At 37.1% G+C, this 22,277-nt stretch overlaps 1 protein-coding gene across 5 annotated transcripts in view; it reads right to left on the minus strand.

Moving 5' to 3' along the window:
• Positions 1 to 1,114: 1,114 nt before the first annotated feature.
• The window catches only part of PKIA (cAMP-dependent protein kinase inhibitor alpha), a 43,571-nt gene continuing 22,408 nt past the window's right edge, over positions 1,115 to 22,277 (minus strand). The window contains exons 2-6 of one of the 5 annotated variants that reach the window (XM_086884199.1): positions 19,849 to 19,902; positions 17,249 to 17,356; positions 14,507 to 14,559; positions 8,024 to 8,201; positions 1,115 to 3,115 (exon numbers count right to left, since the gene is read on the minus strand). In XM_086884199.1, the coding sequence (XP_086740325.1) occupies positions 3,036 to 3,115; positions 8,024 to 8,201; positions 14,507 to 14,509 (261 nt within the window). In that variant the 5' untranslated portion in view covers positions 14,510 to 14,559; positions 17,249 to 17,356; positions 19,849 to 19,902 and the 3' untranslated portion in view covers positions 1,115 to 3,035. Of the gene's footprint in view, positions 3,116 to 8,023; positions 8,202 to 14,506; positions 14,603 to 17,248; positions 17,357 to 19,848; positions 19,903 to 22,277 lie in introns of all 5 variants that reach the window. The other 4 variants (XM_086884198.1, XM_086884200.1, XM_086884212.1 and 1 more) reach the window with 4 other exon arrangements.

Raw genomic sequence — 22,277 nt, forward strand, 5'->3', positions numbered from 1 at the left:
TTTGTTGTGTTTATATAGCTTTTTGGGAAGATCTTTCTAAGATAAGCATGGATTAAACAGACATTTAATTATTACGAACAGAATAAAATAGAAAGAAGATACTGGAAGAGAAGCCAGAGTGTGAGGTGAACTGAAAAAGGTAACTAACAAAAGCAAAAATAACCCAGTCAAAATCTGGTTCTGCCATCAGTGTCCCTCTTATATGATGCAATTACACAGAAGTAAAGGTGTGAATATATTGAAAGTAGCTTTTCTGTAATTGGTGCTTCTGCTTTGGTAACAATAATATTTAAGATACACTGCTATGACTTGGCACAGACTAACCACATGTTTACATTGAGTGAGGCCTGCTTATAGATGCTACAGAAATATCCAAAATTGGGATAGCAAGCACAGCTCAAGTGATAAATCAAGCACTTGTACACTTTTGAGGGAAGAGGAACATAAATAGCCTTTTACTCCACTAAAATTAACAATACTATTTTCCATCACAAAGAAACAGGTTTCAAAAATCAGCAAAATACTCCATAATTTGTTTAAAAACAAGAGAAAAAAGAGGAGAAACAGAAGAACAGGTACAAAATAGAGAGGAAAGGCTGAAATTAATTTTATTTAACAACACAAAAGAATTAAGAAGGAAAGTATACTAAAATAAAGAAAAGCAGTGAAGGAAAATAAGGAAAACCATCATTTTAATATACTGTAAATACTTATTTCACTATTGCCTTTTTTTGCAACATTTTACTGATGTTTCATGGATCATCAATAAAGAAACACTATAAAAAAAACCCCTAGAATCCTATTTCCTTCTGGCATTTGTGCTAGATTGACTGTAACTAGTCCATGACAACGAGTTCAGCTTGAAGACTTGATGCAAGAGCAAAAAGGGGAGAAATAATTTAAAAAAATGTCAATAATAATGTGTTAAGTCTGAAAGGAACACCAAGTGAAACAAATGAATGAAAGTTATTTAAGGATAACAGTATTTCCAAAGCAAATGGACTACTTCTCTTACCAAGAAGATAGGGCATTTGACAGCTAGTAAGACAGCAAGGCATTCAGCTTCCAAACACTAAAAGTTGAGAGTTAATATTACACGCATGAGCCACAAGCATACGGCTGGCTTGTTTTTTATTAACACTAATAAATGATCTCATAATACTGATCAGAAGTGGGTTTTTCCTCCACACGTCTCACAAAAAATTCTCAGGTGACAAATACTATGATACAGATGGTGGAAACAAACAGCTGTGGCCACAAAGATGTCTTGTTAACTGATGATTAATATATTCAGGAAGCAATCACACTATTCATTAGTAAAAGTTTACAAACATTAAAAAGTGCATAACATTTGAAACCAACAACACAAAAATATATATAATATATATACTATATATAAAGTGACATCACCTCCTATTAATAAAAGAAAACAAATCTTCTGACCTTGTGATTGGTGCTTGTGTGATTGCCATGGTTTACTATCAGTCACTCTCTTCACTCACCTTAGTCACACAGAGGTGTGGCTGCCCCATTTTGCAGCATTCAGCCTCATGTATGGCCTTGTCTATTGGGGCAGGATGAGGGGAAAAAACAAATCAATCAGCAATAGCTATGCAGAACAGGTTATTAATTTGTAGATATTTTAAGTGATGTCCTGGATGGACAAGCTATCCTGGTATTTTGATGAAGGCCCAGTTTGGACTGTCATTTTGGAATAGATGAAATGGGAAAAAATCTAGTCTTTGGGTGCTAGACGCCAAGTCTCTCACCTCCCTTTCCAACTCCAAGCCACAAGGCTACTGTAGCAGTTTCTAGCACTTGGCTGTCCTGGTGCATCAGTAGCAGGCTACTGGCTGTGCAAACTCAACAGCCTGATCAACGGAGGCAAAGGGAAGGAATAGTAAAAATTGAACCTCTTGCTGAATTCAGCCCAGGATCCACTCATTGGACTATCCTGCATTCTAAAACTCATTTCAGAATACATAATTGGCAATAGCCTATGCCAGTTATTTTCCCATGTGTAAACAAGGCCTATCTTTTACAATGTGAATCAGGAAAACCTCTAGCACCGTGGAATTAGTTTGAATTTTAACCCATATAAGGTTATAAATGTATTCTTAAAACTACTGTAACAATAAAATACTTGGAATAACATTTTAAAAAAATATCTCAGAGAAAGATTACGAAATTGGGACCAAAATTAGAAAAATGGGGAAGAATAACATAAAAGATTCAATTTGAGTCTCTGATATGCAACTAACTACAGGCAAGTGGCAAAACTGTACCAAGGACACAACACACGCTCAAGTATTCACATTAACAAATCGTTTTGAAGGCTCATCTAGTAACAAATTAGAGTGTTGCTGAGTCATTTAGGTTTAGGCATAATCAATTTAGCGGTTGACGTTTAGATCTATCATGTGCACATCACCACCTTATGCAAAAAACCAGCCCTTTCAAAACGTGTGGTAGAAAAATTCACAGTAACAGAAAAATTCTTCATAAGCAGTTGAGAAGGGGCAGTGTGGAGCATCTAAGTCGTACAATACAAAAACCATTGTAAATAACAGAGCTGTAAAACAGATGCAAAGTTCTAAAAACAGTGCTTTCTTTACAGTTCTTATAATGGGCAAACACTTTGGCCAGAGAATTTTAAACTCTGAGGATCACACAAGCCTTTGCTTAAGATACACAATTAGATCCTCTGATGCTTCAAAGGCCATTTGCTACAAGATTTACCTGTTCTACTTTCTAAAAGTGTTCCCATCGAGTAGTCATTATGAAGGGATCCATCTGATGACACTATCCCAAAAAATCAATACATGTTCAACCATTGCTAATGACAGAGGTAGAGAAAATTCTGTCTTCTGTCACAGCTTGTACCCAGATTTTTAGCATTGTGTTGAGTGGGTTCCAGCAGTGAAGACACACGCACTTTCTTTTCTACCAGCTTGCTCATGGAAACAAATTTGTTCCAGCACACTCTTGTAGCCTGAAAACATCCAGCAGCTGCTCCACTCGGTCAAAGTCCGATGTCAGCTTTCTTGCTTTGCTGCCTCCCCTTGGGCCTCCCCGGTTTGCTCACTTGGGTTTCGTTGTGCATCTCCTTCTCCTTCTATAACACAGGAAAAAAAGGATGAGAAACCTACCCTAAAATAAAGAGAACCCTGATTGTTCATCCATCATTTTCCAAAACAAAGTAAAAAGAAACTGAAATATGAAACTCTTCACTACTAAGATAGCTACACTTTGTTTTAGAAAGTGACTCTTGAGATGCAAATTCCTAGCTGCAATCACAAGTATCACTTTAAATAAATAGCAAAGGTAGCTAAAAAATAATGAATTTAACAAAAACAGTAATTGCTGAAAATTTATTCACTATGATGCTGTAGCACTATAAGAGAAAAAAAACAACATTGCACCAATCTGAACGGAGTTTGCTACAAAGAGATGCAACTTCAATAAAAGCTATAGCTTGTTAAAGCTGCTTTAGTTCTGTGCATCTGTTTTCAGCATCATGTCCATGGAGTTCAGTCCAGCTGTCTCACTGCAAACCACAGAACAACCTGAGGAACAGATCACATCCTGCAGAGGCACAGTGAGCAGAGCAGACAACTCAGTCTGTCTAAACAAGGCTAAGAAAAGCACTGTCAAATGCATTTACTATCTACATGCAAAGCGTTGTATTTTACATAACAATTAAAGACCCCACAGGTTCAGGCAACAGGAAGGTAAGTGCAAGTGAGACACAAGTCCCTGAACACTGGACTGATCAGCTATAGATACACAACAAGGAATAATGTTAAGACATACATTATCTCTTATATGTTGCAAGGATTCTGAGTAATTTGTACTGAAATGGTTTGATAAATTACCATCAAACCATGGGAAGAAAATTTTGGGAAGAAAATTCCATGGCTAGGTTGTAAGGAGGTCTAGATAGATGTAGCAGTGCCTCCTAATTTTAATCTACAGATCTTCAGAATGAAGTCAGGGCTCTCAATGCAGATATTTATTGTTTCTTCATTTCAGATCACATGGTGCATCTGCAGATTTATTTCTGTTTATAGAAATAAGCATCATAAACGCCTTCTCTTTTCTGTTTAGAAGAAAGGGCACACTGGTAGGGGAGAAAGTTCTTTGCCTTGAAAAAAACATTGCAAACAGCTTAGACATGACAGCTGTGTTTTGTGCATGCACTGGGTATTTAGGCAGGAAAATGCTCCAAAGGGGACTGTGAATTATCACATTCAACCTGATTTAAAGTTGCATGGAAAGTTGATTTCCCATTAAACAGGTTTGCTCTGTTCATTATGGGCTGAGTAGTAAATACACAATTGTTTTGCAAGGCACTTTCTCAGAAAACTCTTCTTCACTTTCATCTCTCAAATTAGAAAGGATTCCATCAGGACAGAACTATGTGTGATTATTTACTATTGGGCAGAAACCCCTTTTGCCCCACTTGTCCAGACACTTTCTGCAAACCTCCTACATTTATTCTGATACTGCAGAAGATGTGATAAGTGTAACTTCAGGGTTTTGTTTCTTTTATACCTGCTCTGCCCTACATTTATTCTTACTACTATGTGGGCAAGCCAAACTTGCCTGGTGGAAAGCTCATCAACAAAAATAATAGGAAAAAAATCCCAAAACTGAAGAGTAAAAAACACTCTTTCAAGGAATTTGTGTTTAGAAGAAAAATCACTCCTGGACAAAAAGCCTAAATTTTTCACTACCTTAAACATAGAGTACAGAGTTCCAAGGAAAGAGCACTAAGGTTCTAATAACCACTTCTTGAAAGATTCTTTTAAACTTGCTGAAAAAACTGACTAATCTGCATTCATTTAATCTATAATACACTATCGTGGTACCAGCTTTTTCTTTCTACTGGCAGAGCTCTCCTACTAAAGGCTTTAAAATATACTTACAGAGATAAATTTGCTTTTAAGTTCAGAGAACCTCTACACTGCAAAGCACATTGCTATTCTTCCTTTAAAGTCTGATGGCTAGAAACCCTGAAGAGCAAGATTGTAATTTTTATACATAATTTTCAAACCAGCAGGCAGTATTAAAAAAAGAAACAAAACTAAATAATACAATACTCTAAGCCACAATACAGTTGTGTGAGTTGGTCAGCTGGCTACAGTTACCAGTCCTGCTAATGTGCAGCTTTTATCTCCATTTTCTTCCTGTAACATTACTGACACTACAGTGTCTATCACTATTCCTCCTGCTTACACCCAAAACATTTCTACCATGGACTAAAATCAATTACTTTCAATCACTAATTTCTACAGTTTTCTGTATTTTTTTTAGTTCTTCATTCCAGTTCTGTATGTCTTCAACACCCTATTACCACCATTATTTGTAGATGCTTGGACCAAGCATCTACAACTTTTACAAGGAAATGTCCTTTTCACTTTTGTGTTCTATAGCACATACAAAACCAGCAGTTTGTTTTAGAGATAGATCTGCAGAGACTTGTCCTCATTTTTCATTGTACTTTTTCCTCACTACATCATTTAGCTACAACCTGCAAGATGACCAAGTCTCTTGGACTGCACTGATTACCTTGAGAGTGTTGAGCAGAAGAGCTATCTGCTGATTTCACTGCTAAAAATCTTTTGCTTCTGTCTTATGAATTCTCTTCCAGTTTTCTATCTATCACAGATATCTATCTATCTATCTATCTAGTACACAGTGTTGCTTTTACTTAATTTAGATAAAATGTATTGACATAGTCCTTGGAACCTGTATTTTGGGGTTTGGTAAATATATCCATTCCACAGATAATAACAGGTTGTTAGCTTGCAATGGACAAAGAAAACTGGGACAGTTGTTTTGAAGGGAGAATATCACACAGTAATTATACTAATTACACATAATTATGCAGTAAACTCTTGATTATCTGTTGTTGACTCATTGATGAGGGGATTAACCAACACTCATTTCAGGTATCAGCTATTGAGTAACAGAAAAACAGATTGTCTTTGAACAAGTCTAGCATTGTTAAAAGCTGTTCTGGTTTTTTTCCACAGGAAATGTATCTGAAGGCTTTTCAAAGTGAATGTACTAAATATGCTTGGGTAGTTTAATTTAAATATGTTTTATAACCACCTTTCTTTTACTTCAACATCTGCATTATCTCCTACTCTGCCACTACTCCATGCAGCTGAAAGCAAAAACACTTGAAGTTTTGCAAGAAAATGCACGCAGCTGTAATAGGAATGAAAGGAAAGAATCGAAACTTGATGTCTATATTTATATAATTAAGTTGTACTTAGCATAAATTGTTTGACATGCACCTTGAAAGAAATAATATATAGATGCCAAACATTTGTTTTCTTCTTAATCCTGTCAGGTGTGATGCACATATGCATCCTACAAGCATTAATCTATTCTGAACTAGGATTTTACATGCAAAATATTTTTTAGCCTCTCTCGATTTGGAATGACATGATGTGATAATACACTAATACTCGCACGAGTGCTAGATAAGACAATGCCTTTTTCAGTAATTTTGGTTTGGAGGCTTTAAGTTGGCCCCTAGTTGTACTAATAATACAGGATTTAAATGTATTTTCATTTTATCTAATGGAAACTGAATAACCTTCTGAAGAAGTATGGAGACATTTCTGTGTTTCTACTATCTAAAGCAATTTTATGAGCAGCTCTGTATACTTTTCTGCATTGATTAAGTTACCTGGGCTTTAAAAGGGATCACCAAGAAGAACTAGAGACTCATGAAAACACATTTCTGGCTTATAGCAACTCCACTGTTTAACTTAAAAATTGGGACTGCTTTTATCTTCTAAATGGACAAGATCAAAAACAATTTTGTTAAGTGTAAATCTGAGACTGAAGAAAATTAGAGCACGAAGGAACGTTGGCATTATGCCTTTCAGATGGCACCTACTTTCTATTTTTCCAACATTTTACACCTGTCCCCACTAAAATAATTAAGACACACCTACACACATACTTATAAAGCATTTTTTTAAAAACAGAAATAAACTAAAGGGCCAGCTAGAATTGCATGCATCTAGAATCTATAGGTTCCAAAGTGGCAATTGCAAAAGGAATTACTTAGGATGTACATTAGTCCAAAAGCCAAAAAAAGCAGCCCTCCTTCAAAACAGCACTACAACCACCTCAACACCATGCTGCCCACATGTGATTGTTCTGTCAGAGACTGCCTCTCAGAACTCGTCTTTATCTCTGAGAAAAGTATGTGCACAAACAGGGCAGCTGCTTATCAACAGTTCCTTCTTTGCTGCATTTATTTTCTTCTGCTATTATTAAAATAAGCAAAACCCTAACATCTGAAAAGGGCTATCTGTAAGATCCATTAATCAGCTGCTACTCATCTAACATAAAAATAAATACTCAGTCATATTACTATTTTTATTTCATGGAAGGTCCACTCTCCCTCCTTACTCTCAACTGAATATGCACAAACATTTAAAAACACTGGTAGTATTAAAGATTTAGGGTTGCATTACTGTTTATCACCTTAGAAGGAGGATAAGTATCAGCAGAAAAGAGGAAGAGGAAATTCACTCAGAAACAAAGATCCAGGTAAAACAAACAATAGTGCATTCCTATTGCTCTGCCCTTTGGCAGTTGAAAAAGTTAATTTCACAACAACCTTTCAGTAGACACATGGCTTCTACAGGCTTCAAATCAGAGAGCTTCCATTAAAGGATATTATGCAGACTTGGGTTTTAATAAAGACTTCCTTATATTTTATTTTTCATAAAATTTATCCTGATTTGGACCCTGTCACTAGGCACTCACTGCAGAACAACTTTTTTCAGTGACATGTTGTACTTGCAAATAACCACCCTTCCTGATTATGAAATCCATGATTCTTATTGCAGGCAACCCATGCTAATTAGAAAAAAAAAAATAAAAAATCTCCATCTGAGGGACAAGGGAGTAATATGGGCACATAAACCATGTGTTGTGTACTAGTTGTCATTTTAGTTTGAAATAAATATAATAAAAGCCCAAACATACTCACCTGTTTTGTTTATATCGAGCTCTGATAACTTTAAGGCTAGTTCACTAGAGTTCCCACCCGGAGACGACACAAGGATGTCATGTAACGCATTTCTTCTACCTGTTCTTCCTGAAGCAATAAAGTCTGCATATGTAGATTCCACATCAGTCATTGCTAACAAATATCCACATAGCAGTACCTGGATGGGAGGAAAAAAGAGAAACAAAAATCATCACTTAGACCACCATAAAAACAGATGACTTTATGGAAGGTTCCTATTACAGGGTAGATTGAGGCATCTTCTTTCACTGGTTAGCCAATCTCAAAATTCGGAGAAATTAGAGAAGGAACAAAGTAGAAAGCAAAAACACTGTGTGAATTTCATGCCATCTGTATGCAACAGTATCTTACCCAACTTCATTTTCCATGCTTCATAAAGAGATAGTGAGTACTTTATAAAAGCAATGACCTCAGCAACATAATTTCTTTATGGAGTTGTCTCTGCTTTTAATATTAGCTGAGATGTAGGAGGTAGGCAGGGGGTGGAACAAAGTTCTTTTCTACTAAAAGCAAGAATGTAACGAGTAAGAAAGTACAAATCGATAATGCTTTTGGACACAGAACCCTGTGCTCATACACAGACACAGTTATGTTTTGTATATTTTCTTTTCTCTTAGTATTAGTTTTGGCATTGTATACAGACCTCTTCAAGCTCAACTAATTTATTTTGGTGTGGCAGTTTCCCTAAAGCGAATGCATTACCATAATGCTTCTGAAATGAGTAGAGATGTGCTACCAGAGCAAGCAGAATAGCTAAACTAGAATGCAGAGGTTTGAAAGCAGTGCTGTGTAAGCTAGATATAAACCTAGAACTTCTTTTCATTAGAAAACAATTATTTCTTGTGTCATTATGGAATAATGTGATGATATGCATTAATGCAAGATCTGACAAAGATACAAGGAATTCAAGATGCTATTTCAATCTCATTAAGAGAAAGATTTGCCTCTCTGCTGCAAGATATGCTACAGATCTAAGCTATTAGAATTTTATTTTCTTAATTTATAAAATGTTGAAGAGTATAGGGGAGGATCACTTTCTCTTGCTGATCACATTGCTTTTACTGTAGTTTCATGTGTACGTGTCTAAGGTTTCCTGCAAAATGCTAGGCAACCATACCTTCCTCATGTTTTCTGTTTCCATGTAATAGAGGAATCAGTGAAGCTTTCTGCTAGAGGAGTACTCCAAAGAAAAGAAACACTACAGAACTACTAAACCAAAGCAGCACCCCCACAGTTGTATGCTTCCTCCATTCCTAAGCAGAATTTCTCTGGTTTTGCACACTGCAGACAGAGGACATGGCCACAGGCAGAAACTCACAGCTGCCTACAGCAAGAAGCTTTAGCTGCTATTAGTAAAGTAGCCAAAACTTCACATTTGCATAAAATGCACTAATCTTTTTCACCAGTTCCTACTGCAGGTGCTGGACACTGAAGCAGCTCTTGAAGTCATCACAAACATTAACAGCAGCAAAAGGTTCAGCTTTCTCTCTTCAAATTAATGACCAAAACCCTAATTTTTTACAAACACTTTTTATTTTAAAAATAGATACAAAAAAGACAGCCAATCCTTCTCCACCCTCACCTCTGAATAACTTTACAAACCCTGTTCACTTCTCATCTTCATTCCATTCTTCACCTCCCCAGATTCAGTCAGCTCTATGAGGGTGTACATATGCTGTGTGAGAAACCAAGAAAAGTGTTCTACACCTTATTTTATTTAGTCTAAACATAACTACATCAAGAATTATTGCAAGACTGACTGACCTGAAAAGAAGTTCACTGCTATCAAGCATTGGTGTCCCATGCCAAACACTGAATGGCTAGCAGGCTAATTTTACTCTTATGATCAACCACTGTGATACAGGAAAAAACTTTAAAAAACCAAACCAACAAAGAAACAAAAACTCTGACAAAGCAACAACCAAAACAAATCAACAACACAAAACCTAACACCACCACCTAGGGAGGGAAAAGAGGTCAGCACTGACTGAAAGCCTGCCTGACACACGTAAAGTAGAACGGTGCCTCTGTTTAATAACAAAAGCTTTTATGAGAATGAGACCACGTGCATTGCTTCCTCTGAACTGCCCTCTTATTGGAACACTGCAATGCCAAATGTATCAACCTTGTAGTAATGCACCATGTAACTTGCAAAGGTGAAGGGAAACAATGAGAACAGTTTTTTATAAGAAAACAGTACAAGTTTTCAGACTTATCTGACCCATTCACTGAAGAGCATTCACCAAAATCAGAGACTAAAAGATTTTAATCAGAATTCACTTATATTTGTGCATGTTCTTTATTGCAACTGACTTGCAGAAAAGGAAGTGCAAACCATGAAAGCAATCAATATACAGGCTTGGATTTCATATTAGTGTAGGACCAGTCCAAAGTCACCACAGCTATCACCCCCGTGAAGACATTAATTTATTTTTAATTTTAATTTATTTTTAGCAAAAAAAAAAAAACCCACCCCAGAGTTGTTTTCTTTTCTTTTTTAAAAGGTACATATGAGTGCATCAAGCCCAGAATAACCAGAGAAAACTATGACCGAGATGGAACAAGCTGCAGGGCTGTAAGACTTGCAAAATAATCCAGATCATACTCCATGAGATATTCCATGGATGTACAAACCATACTCCACAGAATATGCTTATGAAATATTATACTGCTCTTGAAACATTCCATATAAATGGAGAACACCACGGGAAATCTCAAGCTTCTTTAGTTTTAGCTAAGAAATAAGTTATAAAACCATGGAAAAATGTGCTTATAGAGAACTTGTTTTCAAATGTTCATTTTCTGTATGCTCAATATGGGATTACTAACAACATTCTGATCAAAAAAGAATGTTATCAAACATACATTTATGACACTTCCAAATTTGCCTATCTGTGTCTCCTCCTAAATATCAAATACCATTCTGTTTTGTATTGGCATTATCTTGAGACATTACTGCATAAATATGGAACTCCACTGACATCACCCAAGAGCTCCCCTTCCAATGAATGGCTCAGCGCCCAGCAGTTTGTACTTATTCACTGAACCAGTCATTAAGGAATTAACATTCACTCGAAAAAATCTTTTTTTTTTTCCCCTTCAGTCTCTGTGGAAGGAGTGTAATTTGCTAACAACTCTGTGAAATATAATTTGAATTTCCCAAATAATTGCATTAACAGGTACTCATGCATTAAAGATTGTGGTCACAGTCCTGCTAGTTCTACAAATTTAATTTTTTCCAAGAAGTTGCAAAAACGGTACTCTGCTACATGGAATTAAACTGAAATAAGAGGGCTGCAAACCTCACAACTTCTGCCAGCTGAACCAGCAAACTGAAGAAAGAAGCTCTGAGACAATAACGATTAAGGAAACCTGCTGTTGCAAGATTGGATTCCTTGGTAACTGATAACTGTGCCATCAGAAATCCCCCCCAGCTGGGCTTTACCTTTCCTCCCATGCAGAGTCACTATGCCTGATAATGGGTTAGACTTGGCATCACAGCCCAGGGGATTTTCATACAGCATCTTTTATTTCCTCAGATTCTTCCTTTCACAAATGTCTAGAAATGTGGGTATCTTAGGCTTTTTCTCTTTCCCTTCCCAACTCCCTCCTCACAAAAAGTTGTGCTGAAAATTTTTTGTAAATACCGCAAAAATTACAGGGGATGAGAATGGTAGAGTTGTTACCTTGGATTTCGGCCAGTCTATCAAGACATGCCCATATTGATAATGAATATTCTGTATTAAACATAAGGGGTAGAGTAAGCACCCAAGGAATGCAGAATGAGAAGGATGCCAAGCATAGCTTCAACAAGGCCAAGTGCTAGGTCTTGAATTTGCATCAGGACAACCCCATGCAATGCTACAAGCTGGAGGAAAAGTGTCTGAAAAGCTGCTCAGCGGAAAAGGACCAGGGGATGCTGGTCAGTATCTGCTGAACATGATCCAAAGAGTGCCAGGGTGGCCAAGAAGGCCAATGGCATCCTGGCCTGTATCAGAAATATTGTGGCCAGCAACACCAGGGCAGTGATTGTCACCCTGTACCCAGCACTGGTGAGGCAGCACCCGAATCCTGTGTTCAGCTTTGGGCCCCTCACACAAGGACAACGAGGTGCTGGAGCGTGTCCAGAGAAGGGCAATGGAGCTGGCACAGAGTCTGGAGCACAAGTCCTAGAAGGAATGGCTGAGGGAGCTGGGGGTGTTAGCCTGGAGAAAAGGAGGCTCAGGGGGGACTATATCACTGTAAAGTGCCTGAAAGGAGGATGTAGAAGGCAGGGGCTGGTCTCTTCTTCCAAGTAACAAGTGACAGGATGAGAGAAAATGGTCTCAACTTGCACAAGTGTGGTTTATATTGGCTATTAGGAATACTTTTTTCACTGAAAGGGTGATCAGGTGTTGCCCTGAAAACTAAAGCCTTCTGATAATGTTTTCATAGTTTTAGTTACTTTCCCATGAAAGTTCTATAAACATAAGTTGTTTATCACATTCCTTCTAAGAAACATCTTTTGATGGATGTTTTGCATGACCAGTGTGCTTGGGAAGGCGGTAAATTAATCATCCAATCCCTGGTCATTGTTGAGAATCTATAAATACTGGAGTCAGAGAATAGTTTTCTTCTTTCCTGTTCTAACACTGAGACCCGTGTGTGTGAATCATTTTGTGTCCTTTAGCGACAGTCAGGCACTGGAAGAGGCTGTCTAGGGAAGTGGTCAATCACCACTCCTGGAAAAGTTCAAAGGACATGCAGACGTGTCACTTAGGGCCATGTTTTAGTGGTGAACATGGTGATGTTTGGTTAATGGTTGGACTTGATTATCTTAGAGGTCTTTTCCAACCTTACTGATTCTATAATGTGATTATAATTTAACAGATACAGAAAGAGTCAGTAATTCAAAATTCAGAAATTTACTAGAATACTCCTTTAACTCTACAATCCAATTTATGTTAAATTTTCTATTTCCATGCTATATGTTGCAAATGTTATCTCACAAGTTTCTGAAGATAACTGTCAAATCTCTGTAACTGAAAAAAAAAATCCTAAAAAGTTACTAATGAGCTCACAAATGTAATCCAAATTTGACTGTGTTCTATAATCATTCAGTGAAACCCAGCATTACACAGTGCCACTGTTCTCAAGAGTTTGTGAGGAAAACTACAGGAAATATGTGCTATACCAGCATGAACTGAAAATCAGTGTCGCTACTGCTCATGGGCTAGAGGTACCTAGGGTTATTGAACTAAAGTCTGTTTAAGGGACTAGACACCTAAAAGAAGCCCAAGTGAATTTGAAGTACGTGTGCTAATTGGTACTCATTTCAAAAGGGAGATAGAACAGGAGCAGGCACTTGACATACATACAGCTTGTCTATGAATTTGGCACACGCTGCTGGCAAGCACCAGAGAGCTGCCATTTCCTTGGCAAATCAGTGTAAGGCTAAGAGGTACAGTCCTTCAATGTACTCCTGCTCTTTCTCCCTCTATGCTTAATGGCAGCATCAAATAAGAGATTTTCTAATGAATCTCTCCCAGGCCTTGGCTGCTAAATGTTGTATCACGATCAGCACATTATTTAAATGTAATTATCTATATTCAGCTTTCACAAGGGAACAAAAAAAAAAAGAAAAAGAAAAAGAGAATTTGTCATTTAATAGCATGTCTGATTTAGAGAAGGTGTATAATTATGCTTTTAAAATAAATTTTGGTTCCAAATCTAGCCTTAACTTAGAGACAGGGCTACAGGGCTCTTTCCAGTGAGGATACAGATCTATTCCACAGCAACCTCTACCTAGATTTCTACCTTATGCATGGCCTTCTAAGCTGAAAGTAAAACCAGAGGAACAATTTAACAGCAGCATTTTTCTTCCACAGAGGTTGTATCTATTGTGTTATACAACAATGTGCTTTTGCACAGACACAGATGAACAGGAAAACAGCATTAACTCTTGAAAGCAAATTAAAGAAAATATTAATAACAATGCAAGACACCAAACTGGACAGTATTTTAATCTGCACTTTGAAAACCCCTCATGTTGTTTTTTCTATCTGAAGTTTAGAAGTTTTTCTAAAGTGACCAGATCCTTAAAACAGCAATGCAGAACAGTAACTTACCTTTGACAATTAGCATACTTTTAGGGTGCATATTCTATACGTAGCAATCCTAGTACTACTAAGATCTTAATAGAAATTAAAATTTTATCTTTTTAATCATCTGATTAAACAATAAAACAGAACAAAGAAAATCACCATCTGAGATTTTTTTCAGAAAAAAAAATAAGCTTGTTTAAATTTGCATAAAAAAGCACTGTGAAGTCAGATATCCTTCAGCTCACAACCTATAGGAGTTAATGAATGAAGACAGCTAATAGGTTTTCCTTCTATGGTATCTAAGTTGCAGTTTTCCTAAAGAGATCTACAGAACTAAAAGCCAAATAGTTACAATTCTTACCATGTCCTTGTCCAGGCAAATTTCATAGTTTGGTCTTTCATCCACCACTTAATCTGAGTTGAGAAATTTAGTTTTAGCTTTCATTGTTCCATAAAACTGGGCAGTGAAATAGCAGCAGCAAATTAGAAAGACAAAAAAAAAAAAAAAGCACAAACATAACCAATGAAGCAATACTACAGATATCGTGGTTCTTTGGAAAATTACAGTGCAGATATCATTGATAGTTTGGGGATTAATTAAAAAAAAAAACAATAAATGTTTTGATATTTTGAAATTAACACCCTATGAAATAAACTAATCACAACATTTAAGTATTTACATAGGGACACTATGTTGGGGAGCAGAAGGGGGTGACCTAGAATCTACCATCACTGTTCACTATCTAACCTAAAGAACAGTAATGGCAGGCAACATGTGTTTGTGAGGAAAGGGATCCACTGCTGTGTGACTTTTTACTTGCAGTTTGTCAATGAACCTCTTGGCTTGTGAAGGGAAGGAGCAAGTTAAAACACTACTTTTCAGGACACTCTGATACTCTCTATGAACAGCTAAATCCATTGCAAGCACCTTATAATTACAGAGCTAGATAAAGGCCAGATGAGAGCATTTTAGCTCCTCAGGTGACACACACTTGGCAGCCCTGCTGAGCATTCATGCATCTATCTGAGCTGAAAGGAGGTCGATGTTTTAAGGTTTGGGAGGATGAGGCCAGGAGAGCAGCACCTTAGAATGCTGTGGTGCTCTGAACCAAGGAACACAGGTAGAATACTACATTGAACAAATACAGAGTTTGTTCAAATGGACTGGTTTCAGCCTTTGGAGAAAGCCTGTTTATATGACAATCCAGAAACACCTCTTACAGAACAGTAAAATGAAATAAGCCAATGAAGACACAAACCCCACCCTTCAACAGCAAAAATGGGCTCTTCCTCAATTGCTGGGTAACTGCAAAAGACCAGTCAATTGAGAATTCATAACTGACTGGCAGCTTGGAAACAATCCATGCAGAAAAGACAAGACTTGCTGCAGAAATGTGAAGTTGATCCCTACTTAAGATCAGGATGTTTAGTAGAGGGGATGGGGATTAGGGGGGAGGGAAATTTGTGTGGGCTTTGCTCATGAAGCTCTCTATCTTCCTAACCTTGCCTTTAATTCAGGATTTGTGCTGTAAACGAGTTTGTTCTCTCAGACGCTTCTGTCAGCAGTGCCAGCGTTCACAGCCAGTGATTTAAAGGTATTGATCAACACAGGTCTCATTAGGTGAGACTGTTCCTTAGAGAACTTGACATAAGCACTGTAGTGACTATTTTTGTAATAGCCATGCCTCCTTTAGTCACTGCTACACACAGCAGTCCACACATGGCTTCATAGGGGGAAAAAGCCTCAAAATATTGAACAGTCATGATCAGTAACCTGCAAATACTTTGGGCCAAACTGCTATGACCCACAACTCTCCACTGAAAAAAAAAAATACAGGTTTAGCAAACTTTTAACTGAAGGTCTGATAGCAAGATAGTTCTGTGAATTACCCACAGACAGGTATGAGCCTTCCAATCAATGGTACATAGACAGTAATGTGGAAGCCACTCAAATAAAAGGTTTTCTATGAAACAGATTTCCTGTTTTTGGCAGAAGTTTATTGCTGCAGAAGGGGCTAAGAATGAGATCAATTAGATTATAAGAACTGTATATGCTCAGCCTTGAGAAAAGAAGGTTTTAGGGGACACCTTATCACCATCTTTCAGTATCTAACGGGTGGCTAGAAAGAAAACAGAGACTCCCTTTTAACGAATCACATGTAAAAAAAGAGGGGTGATGAGTACAAGTTATCACTGGAGAGATTCCAGCTGGACACAAGAGGAACATTATTCACAATCAGAACACTCATCCATTGGAATATCTCTCCAGAGAAGTGGTGTATTCCCCAGTATTGGACACCTGTAAGATTCAGCTGAACAGGGTGCTGGACCATCTTGTCTACAGATGCTTTTGCCAAGAGAGATTGGAGCAGAAGATCCTTGAAATCCCCTTCTACACTTGCTATCATATGATTCTGTGAATCCTGCTCTAAAAGGATTTCGGTCCATTGAATTTTCTAATTCAGCATTCATAAAACTCTTATCCATGTAAGATCTATTTCCCTCACTATATATATGTTTTGTTTTTTTTACTTTGCAGTTATACATCTTGCTAGATACTACTAAGGCTTTTGAGGTGAAACAAAAACCCCAAACCACCCTCCATAAAAAGACCCCAAAAGAAAAAGCCTTCATTTTCATCAAAACAAAACAAAACAAAAAACAACCAAAAAAATCCAACAAACAAGAAGTGGCACAAAGACTGTATGCAGTACATTGTGGTGCACTTTTCCATTTAAATGGGAACCAGCTGTGTTTTCCAAAAAATAGCTCCATAGCACAAGGCAGCCTCCATTTATTTATAAGGGCTCAAATACTCAGCTGAACTATAGATTTGAATGGCTAAACATTCCTAAGTAATTCATTTTAGTTGTTGCAATTCCTAACGGCAAACCATGAAATTAACATGAAGATTCATGCTCTTTGTTACAAGCCAAGAAATGTAGCCCATCTCTTCTATATTAACTTATACCCACACTGGTAAAATATTTTCTGATGCAAAATTTGTTATGCAATGGGTAAGAGCTTGCTCTTCATTGTTTTAAAAGTATCAGTAAAGGTAATGGCTAGCAAGAGGATATTAACTAGCACTGCCAGGACTTACCTATGCAAGTGCTGGGCTAGGGGAATATGACGGCATTATAAAAACACGATATGGATGTGAAGAATCAGATTTCAGGTGGAGAGGTACCATCCAGAAAGGGTAGTCTGTCTGCAGAACAAGACCAAAAAGGAAGAAAAGAGCATATGGAGATAGGGAGGAAACAGCAATTGCCTTAGATAATTGCAGAGCTCATTCAGAGAAACCAGTTTACAACCAAAAAGGAAGACTGTGGTGGACTCTTCCAGCTGCTCTACCAAAAAGCTCCTGGTGGGATAACTTGATTCAGGGACTTCACACAGGGCCACTGATTTGAATGCAGGGCTTGACTCCTCCATTGCAATGTGTAGCTCCCATTACTAAGTTAGCTGAAGTTTGTATTTTGTGATGTTCTGCATTCTGTCAATTTGACTGATATGTTTACAGTACCTACAACAACTGTTTGCAGGTAACAAAAGCCTTTGATAGGGAAAGCATGCAGTTAGAGCAGCAAATAGAAAATGTCTGGATAACAGTATCATGACAACATTTTTAACAGGAGGATGCACCAGCAGTTTCGTAAGGTTTCTTCCACACCTATTTGCTAGGATTCTTCAATGTTTCAGTACAATGTGTAGTCTGGGTAAATACTCAAGCTATCTAAATGCTCTACAGTTAAGCTGTCCATGAATCCTTCCTTATTGTTAAAACAAACAGCTGTCCCCCCTCCAAGGCATTTTCCTCAAATGTTTAGGGCAATATAAGATGCTAAACAGAAGCAGCATTTGTTGTATTACATATCTTTTCAGCAATTTCTGGTGAAGTAGCTCAACTGTTTGCATGTGACTACCTTTCAAAATCATGCAGGCATGACTCATCAAGAAAGTATGTGCTGCAGCATCCAGAACAGAAGAGCTTGAGCTTATTACTGTTTCTTCTTGGGCAGTAGCAAACACTGTACTGAAAGGAAAGGACTTCCTTTTTTTGATAGCAAGATCAGACACAACCGTCTGTTTCTAAATATTGGTTCCTATTTGCCTTTAATAAAATGAATTACCTCTCAGAAAAAATAAAACTGCTATAGGATAATATGCTTCTGTTAGGATCTCACATTTCACGTGCAAGAGTGGAGTTTCCAAAAATACACCCAATGACATCACATTTTTCAGTATTTGCAAAGATAAATACCACTGGGTTAGCCTGACGACCTGTGAACATGAGACATCTAAAGTATATTTTCAATGCCTGGCACAGAAAAAAACAGGATGGAAAAGGCAATTTATAAAATACTGATTAATGTATTGTGGCACAAAGACATTCACATTCCTGGTTTATCTGGTCGGCTTTTTGATTTGTTAATAACAAATTGCCTTTCCTATCCTTTTTTTTTTGTCCTGTGGCAGGCATTTAAAACCTACTTTACATTTGAATTAGTTTTCTCAGCCATCAGACATTCTGCCTTTTAATTACTATCTAGAAGCTGCAAAAAAAAACGAACAATTTGGCTAACAACATTTCAGGTTTTTTTAACTTAAAAGCAGTTCAGTTTTTTATACCTCACAAAGCAGATTCACATTTTATATTGTATATTATTTCCCTTTGGTTTCTCCTATTCTCAGCCTTATATTTTTCAAGGTTTCCATCATTTTTGCATTCTGTTCCCATGTGTACACCGACTACTTTAGAGACTAAAGGACTGCCTGGCTCTGTTGCTATGCAACAGCATAGCCTACTTAGGGCTTCCTGAAATAATTGTCTCAAATGTGCTTTTTTTAGACTTGTTTCCAGCAGGAATACTTTACAGATTCTTCATAATGGACCACTGATATTACCACAGTGTTAGATAGTGGTCACCTGGGAAGTATGGGTAGCTACTTAAGAACAAAAAAAACAATGTTACTGCTTGCAAAATTCCAGAGATACCTGCTGCATTTTCACAGGGAGGTAAATATCACTAATATTCCTCTATTTTTGCCAGATGTTATTCCTGTGTATGAGAGCCATATATTTATCAGAGGAAAAAAATACTCTTAATTGTTCTTTTTTTCACTCTACTTCATTCAAGGGACAAGTTCTCTGTTTAACAGAATATGTCACCCACCACTCAGGAAAAATAAACCTTCTTTATATAAAGGCTATTATAAATTAAATAATCTCAACAGAATGAACGCATATGCAAATATTCTTTATTACAATTCATTATCAAATAAGTTGATAGAATTCTTTAGGACAAGGGTCCAAATTTTTTAAATCACACTATGGGTGCCAGAAACTGGATCTGTATTTGCTTTTTGAGGTATCTTGAAGCAGCCCCTGAGAAACTGTCCCATGAAGCCTTCAATCTTTCCAGCCTTCAACAGCATTTTTCTTGTTACAATGTTCGTACAAAGCTCCTGCTTCAAGAGTGGAAAAATATGTTTTGTTTTCTTACAGATGGCATAATGGGGAGCCTTAAGTTAATAAATCTCTGTAAAAATACATAGAGGAATATAAACACAAGTGTACTAAAAAAGCATTGATTAATTCCAGAGGGCCAAACATCTTACAATACACCAGGCTGAGGTATCAAAGAAAGGTCTAACAGTACAGAATATTTTAATGAAAGGAAATATTTTATATTTTACCTCTTATTCTTTTTCCTCTCTTGTTCACCTTAGCATGTTCAGCAGCAGTTGCATCTACAGAGAGCAGCGTGTCAGTCCGGAATTGTGGTAAAGAGAAAGATGTTTGTCAGAGCCAGAGAAAATAAGAGCAAGGTTTAAATTAAGGTCCCTGCAGAGGCAAGTCCACCTGCAGTCTTTTAAAGGAAGAGGGGGAAGAGAGCAGCAATTTCATACTGTTTGCAAGATCCTAAGTCTTAAAGATGACTTTTTCTTAACAGAGTGGACTGTGCTAGGCTTCTCAAAACCCAATGCAGGAGGTGGCTTAAAGGGGTAATTTTCCATATTCATATGCATAACCATATACATGCATAATAGCCAAGCTATCCAAGAATATGAGTCAGCAAGGTTTAGTGAGTGGGACTCTCCCAGACTTCAAGCCTCTATTCTTTAAAACCACATAAGTAGTACAGCTCAGACTCTAATATGTAACGATACTGTTTTAAAAGCAAAGAGATCAAGACACGAAGAGAAGCAACGTTTGGAAGGATCCCCTTTGTGGCAAATAACCAGTCTGAAACCTCAAAAATGACCCAGAATCAGGTGGAGGAGAAGAAAGCATTAAGAAAGAACTCTATAATGGTGAAATCTGTTGTTACGTGCAGTTTGTATTTTATATTTTGCAGTATTTATCGGCATTTCAAAGACAGGCCAAATAATTTCTAACCTAGCCAAAGTAAATCTCTTATATTTGCCACAATATGCTTGAAGATAGAAACCTTAGCAACCTCTTTTGCATGTCCACATTTAAAAAAGAATCTTATTAAACAAAGAGGAAAAAAGCAAGACAAACTACAACTCTCTTGCTAAATAATCTTTTATCACCTAGGATCATTCTGTACACTTTGTTTTGAAAACTATGCACTATAGAGTACTTTTCTGACAAGTTTCCATGTGCTGGAACAAGATGGAAACTAGGAAAAAAAAATTGGCTTGCATATACTAATATTTAATTATATATATTATAATATACTAATATTTAATAAGCAATTGTGCTGCATTACACAATCTGTTCATGATACTCAGATTTAAGATGCATTTGTAGATGCAAACTCAGGTACCCTGACAAACAGAATACCCTAACACAACTGAGGAACATACAAATTCTGCAAACCACAGCTACTTAAAATCACTGCTACAGCTTTGAACCTGCTGGTCAAATATTTCTCTTTGCCCCAGTTTCAAGTGAAGTTAAAGCTTAAATACTTAACTCATATTTGTCTAATGTCCCAGTTCTTCATCTAATAAAAAAAAAAATCCCAGTTTGGGCAATTTACAAGCCAGTGATGGAAGCGTATAGACAAAGCAGAATTTTCTGGACTCACACAGGTCATTGATATTATCACTTTAAAACACGGCCTATTAAAAACCACATACAGGAGACATTTTATACCCATGCCAAGAAAAGATACCCAATCAAACACAGATTTCCTGCAACTCAAGCTCTTAATTCTACCTTGCAACTCTCCCTTTCACAGAAGTTGCTGACCAGTAAGAAATATTAGAAAAGCCTAAGAAGAATCTGAACATACAGTTCCTGACATATGCATAAACTCAATAAAATACAATAAAGTGTAAGCCATGTTTTCTGGTTATGAGCGTAAACACACAGGTATAAGCAGAAACAGGAGAACTGAGAAAAACCCTCAAAAAATTCCTGAGAGGAATTCATGTTGTCAGACTACACAAATCCATCTGTATTTGAATAGCTTACTTGAGCTTCAGGGCCATGCAAATTGCAGATTTCCTACTTTTTACTACCTGCTGGTGGATAATGAAAGGAAGTACCAGCTGTCTGCTTACAGTAAGAATGCATATGTGGGCAGAACACTTCTTAAGACTTCCAATTCTTAAATCCTGGCACAGGGAAAAACCTTTTAAGAGCAAGAATCACCCACAGATGTGAATTCCTGGATACCATATTCCCCATAAAAGGCAAACTGCAGGTATAAATTCAGAGGAAGAACGTAAAAATATAAAAAGTGTTGCTCAAAATCTGAGGCAACAAAATCCACATCTCATAGTCACTAAGGAATTGCCTTGTTTGAGTAAAAGCTAAACTTTAACAATAAAGAGAATAAAATAATCAAATCATTGGGAGCCAATGAAAAGACATATGGGCAGAGTACAGTAAGAAGGAGCATGAAAACAAACCCAAACGGACCCTCAGACTGAACAGGAAAAAAATCAACCTGAAGTGTCTCCTGACAAAGATGAGATGTATTTTATTTTTATTTATTTTATAGTTGTCATTCCTCCTGGAAAAACCTTGGGATGCTGACAGCTACCTGTAAGCCTCTATCCTATCCCAAGTACAACTGTCCACCTTTATACCTAGAAAAACATGAAGGACCATAACACCAGAGAAAACTGGTAGAAACCAGTAATGATCC

This window comes from Cyanistes caeruleus, chromosome 1, assembly GCF_971803275.1.
Source record: "Cyanistes caeruleus chromosome 1, bCyaCae1.hap1.1, whole genome shotgun sequence".
NCBI classification, from domain to species: Eukaryota; Metazoa; Chordata; class Aves; order Passeriformes; family Paridae; genus Cyanistes; species Cyanistes caeruleus.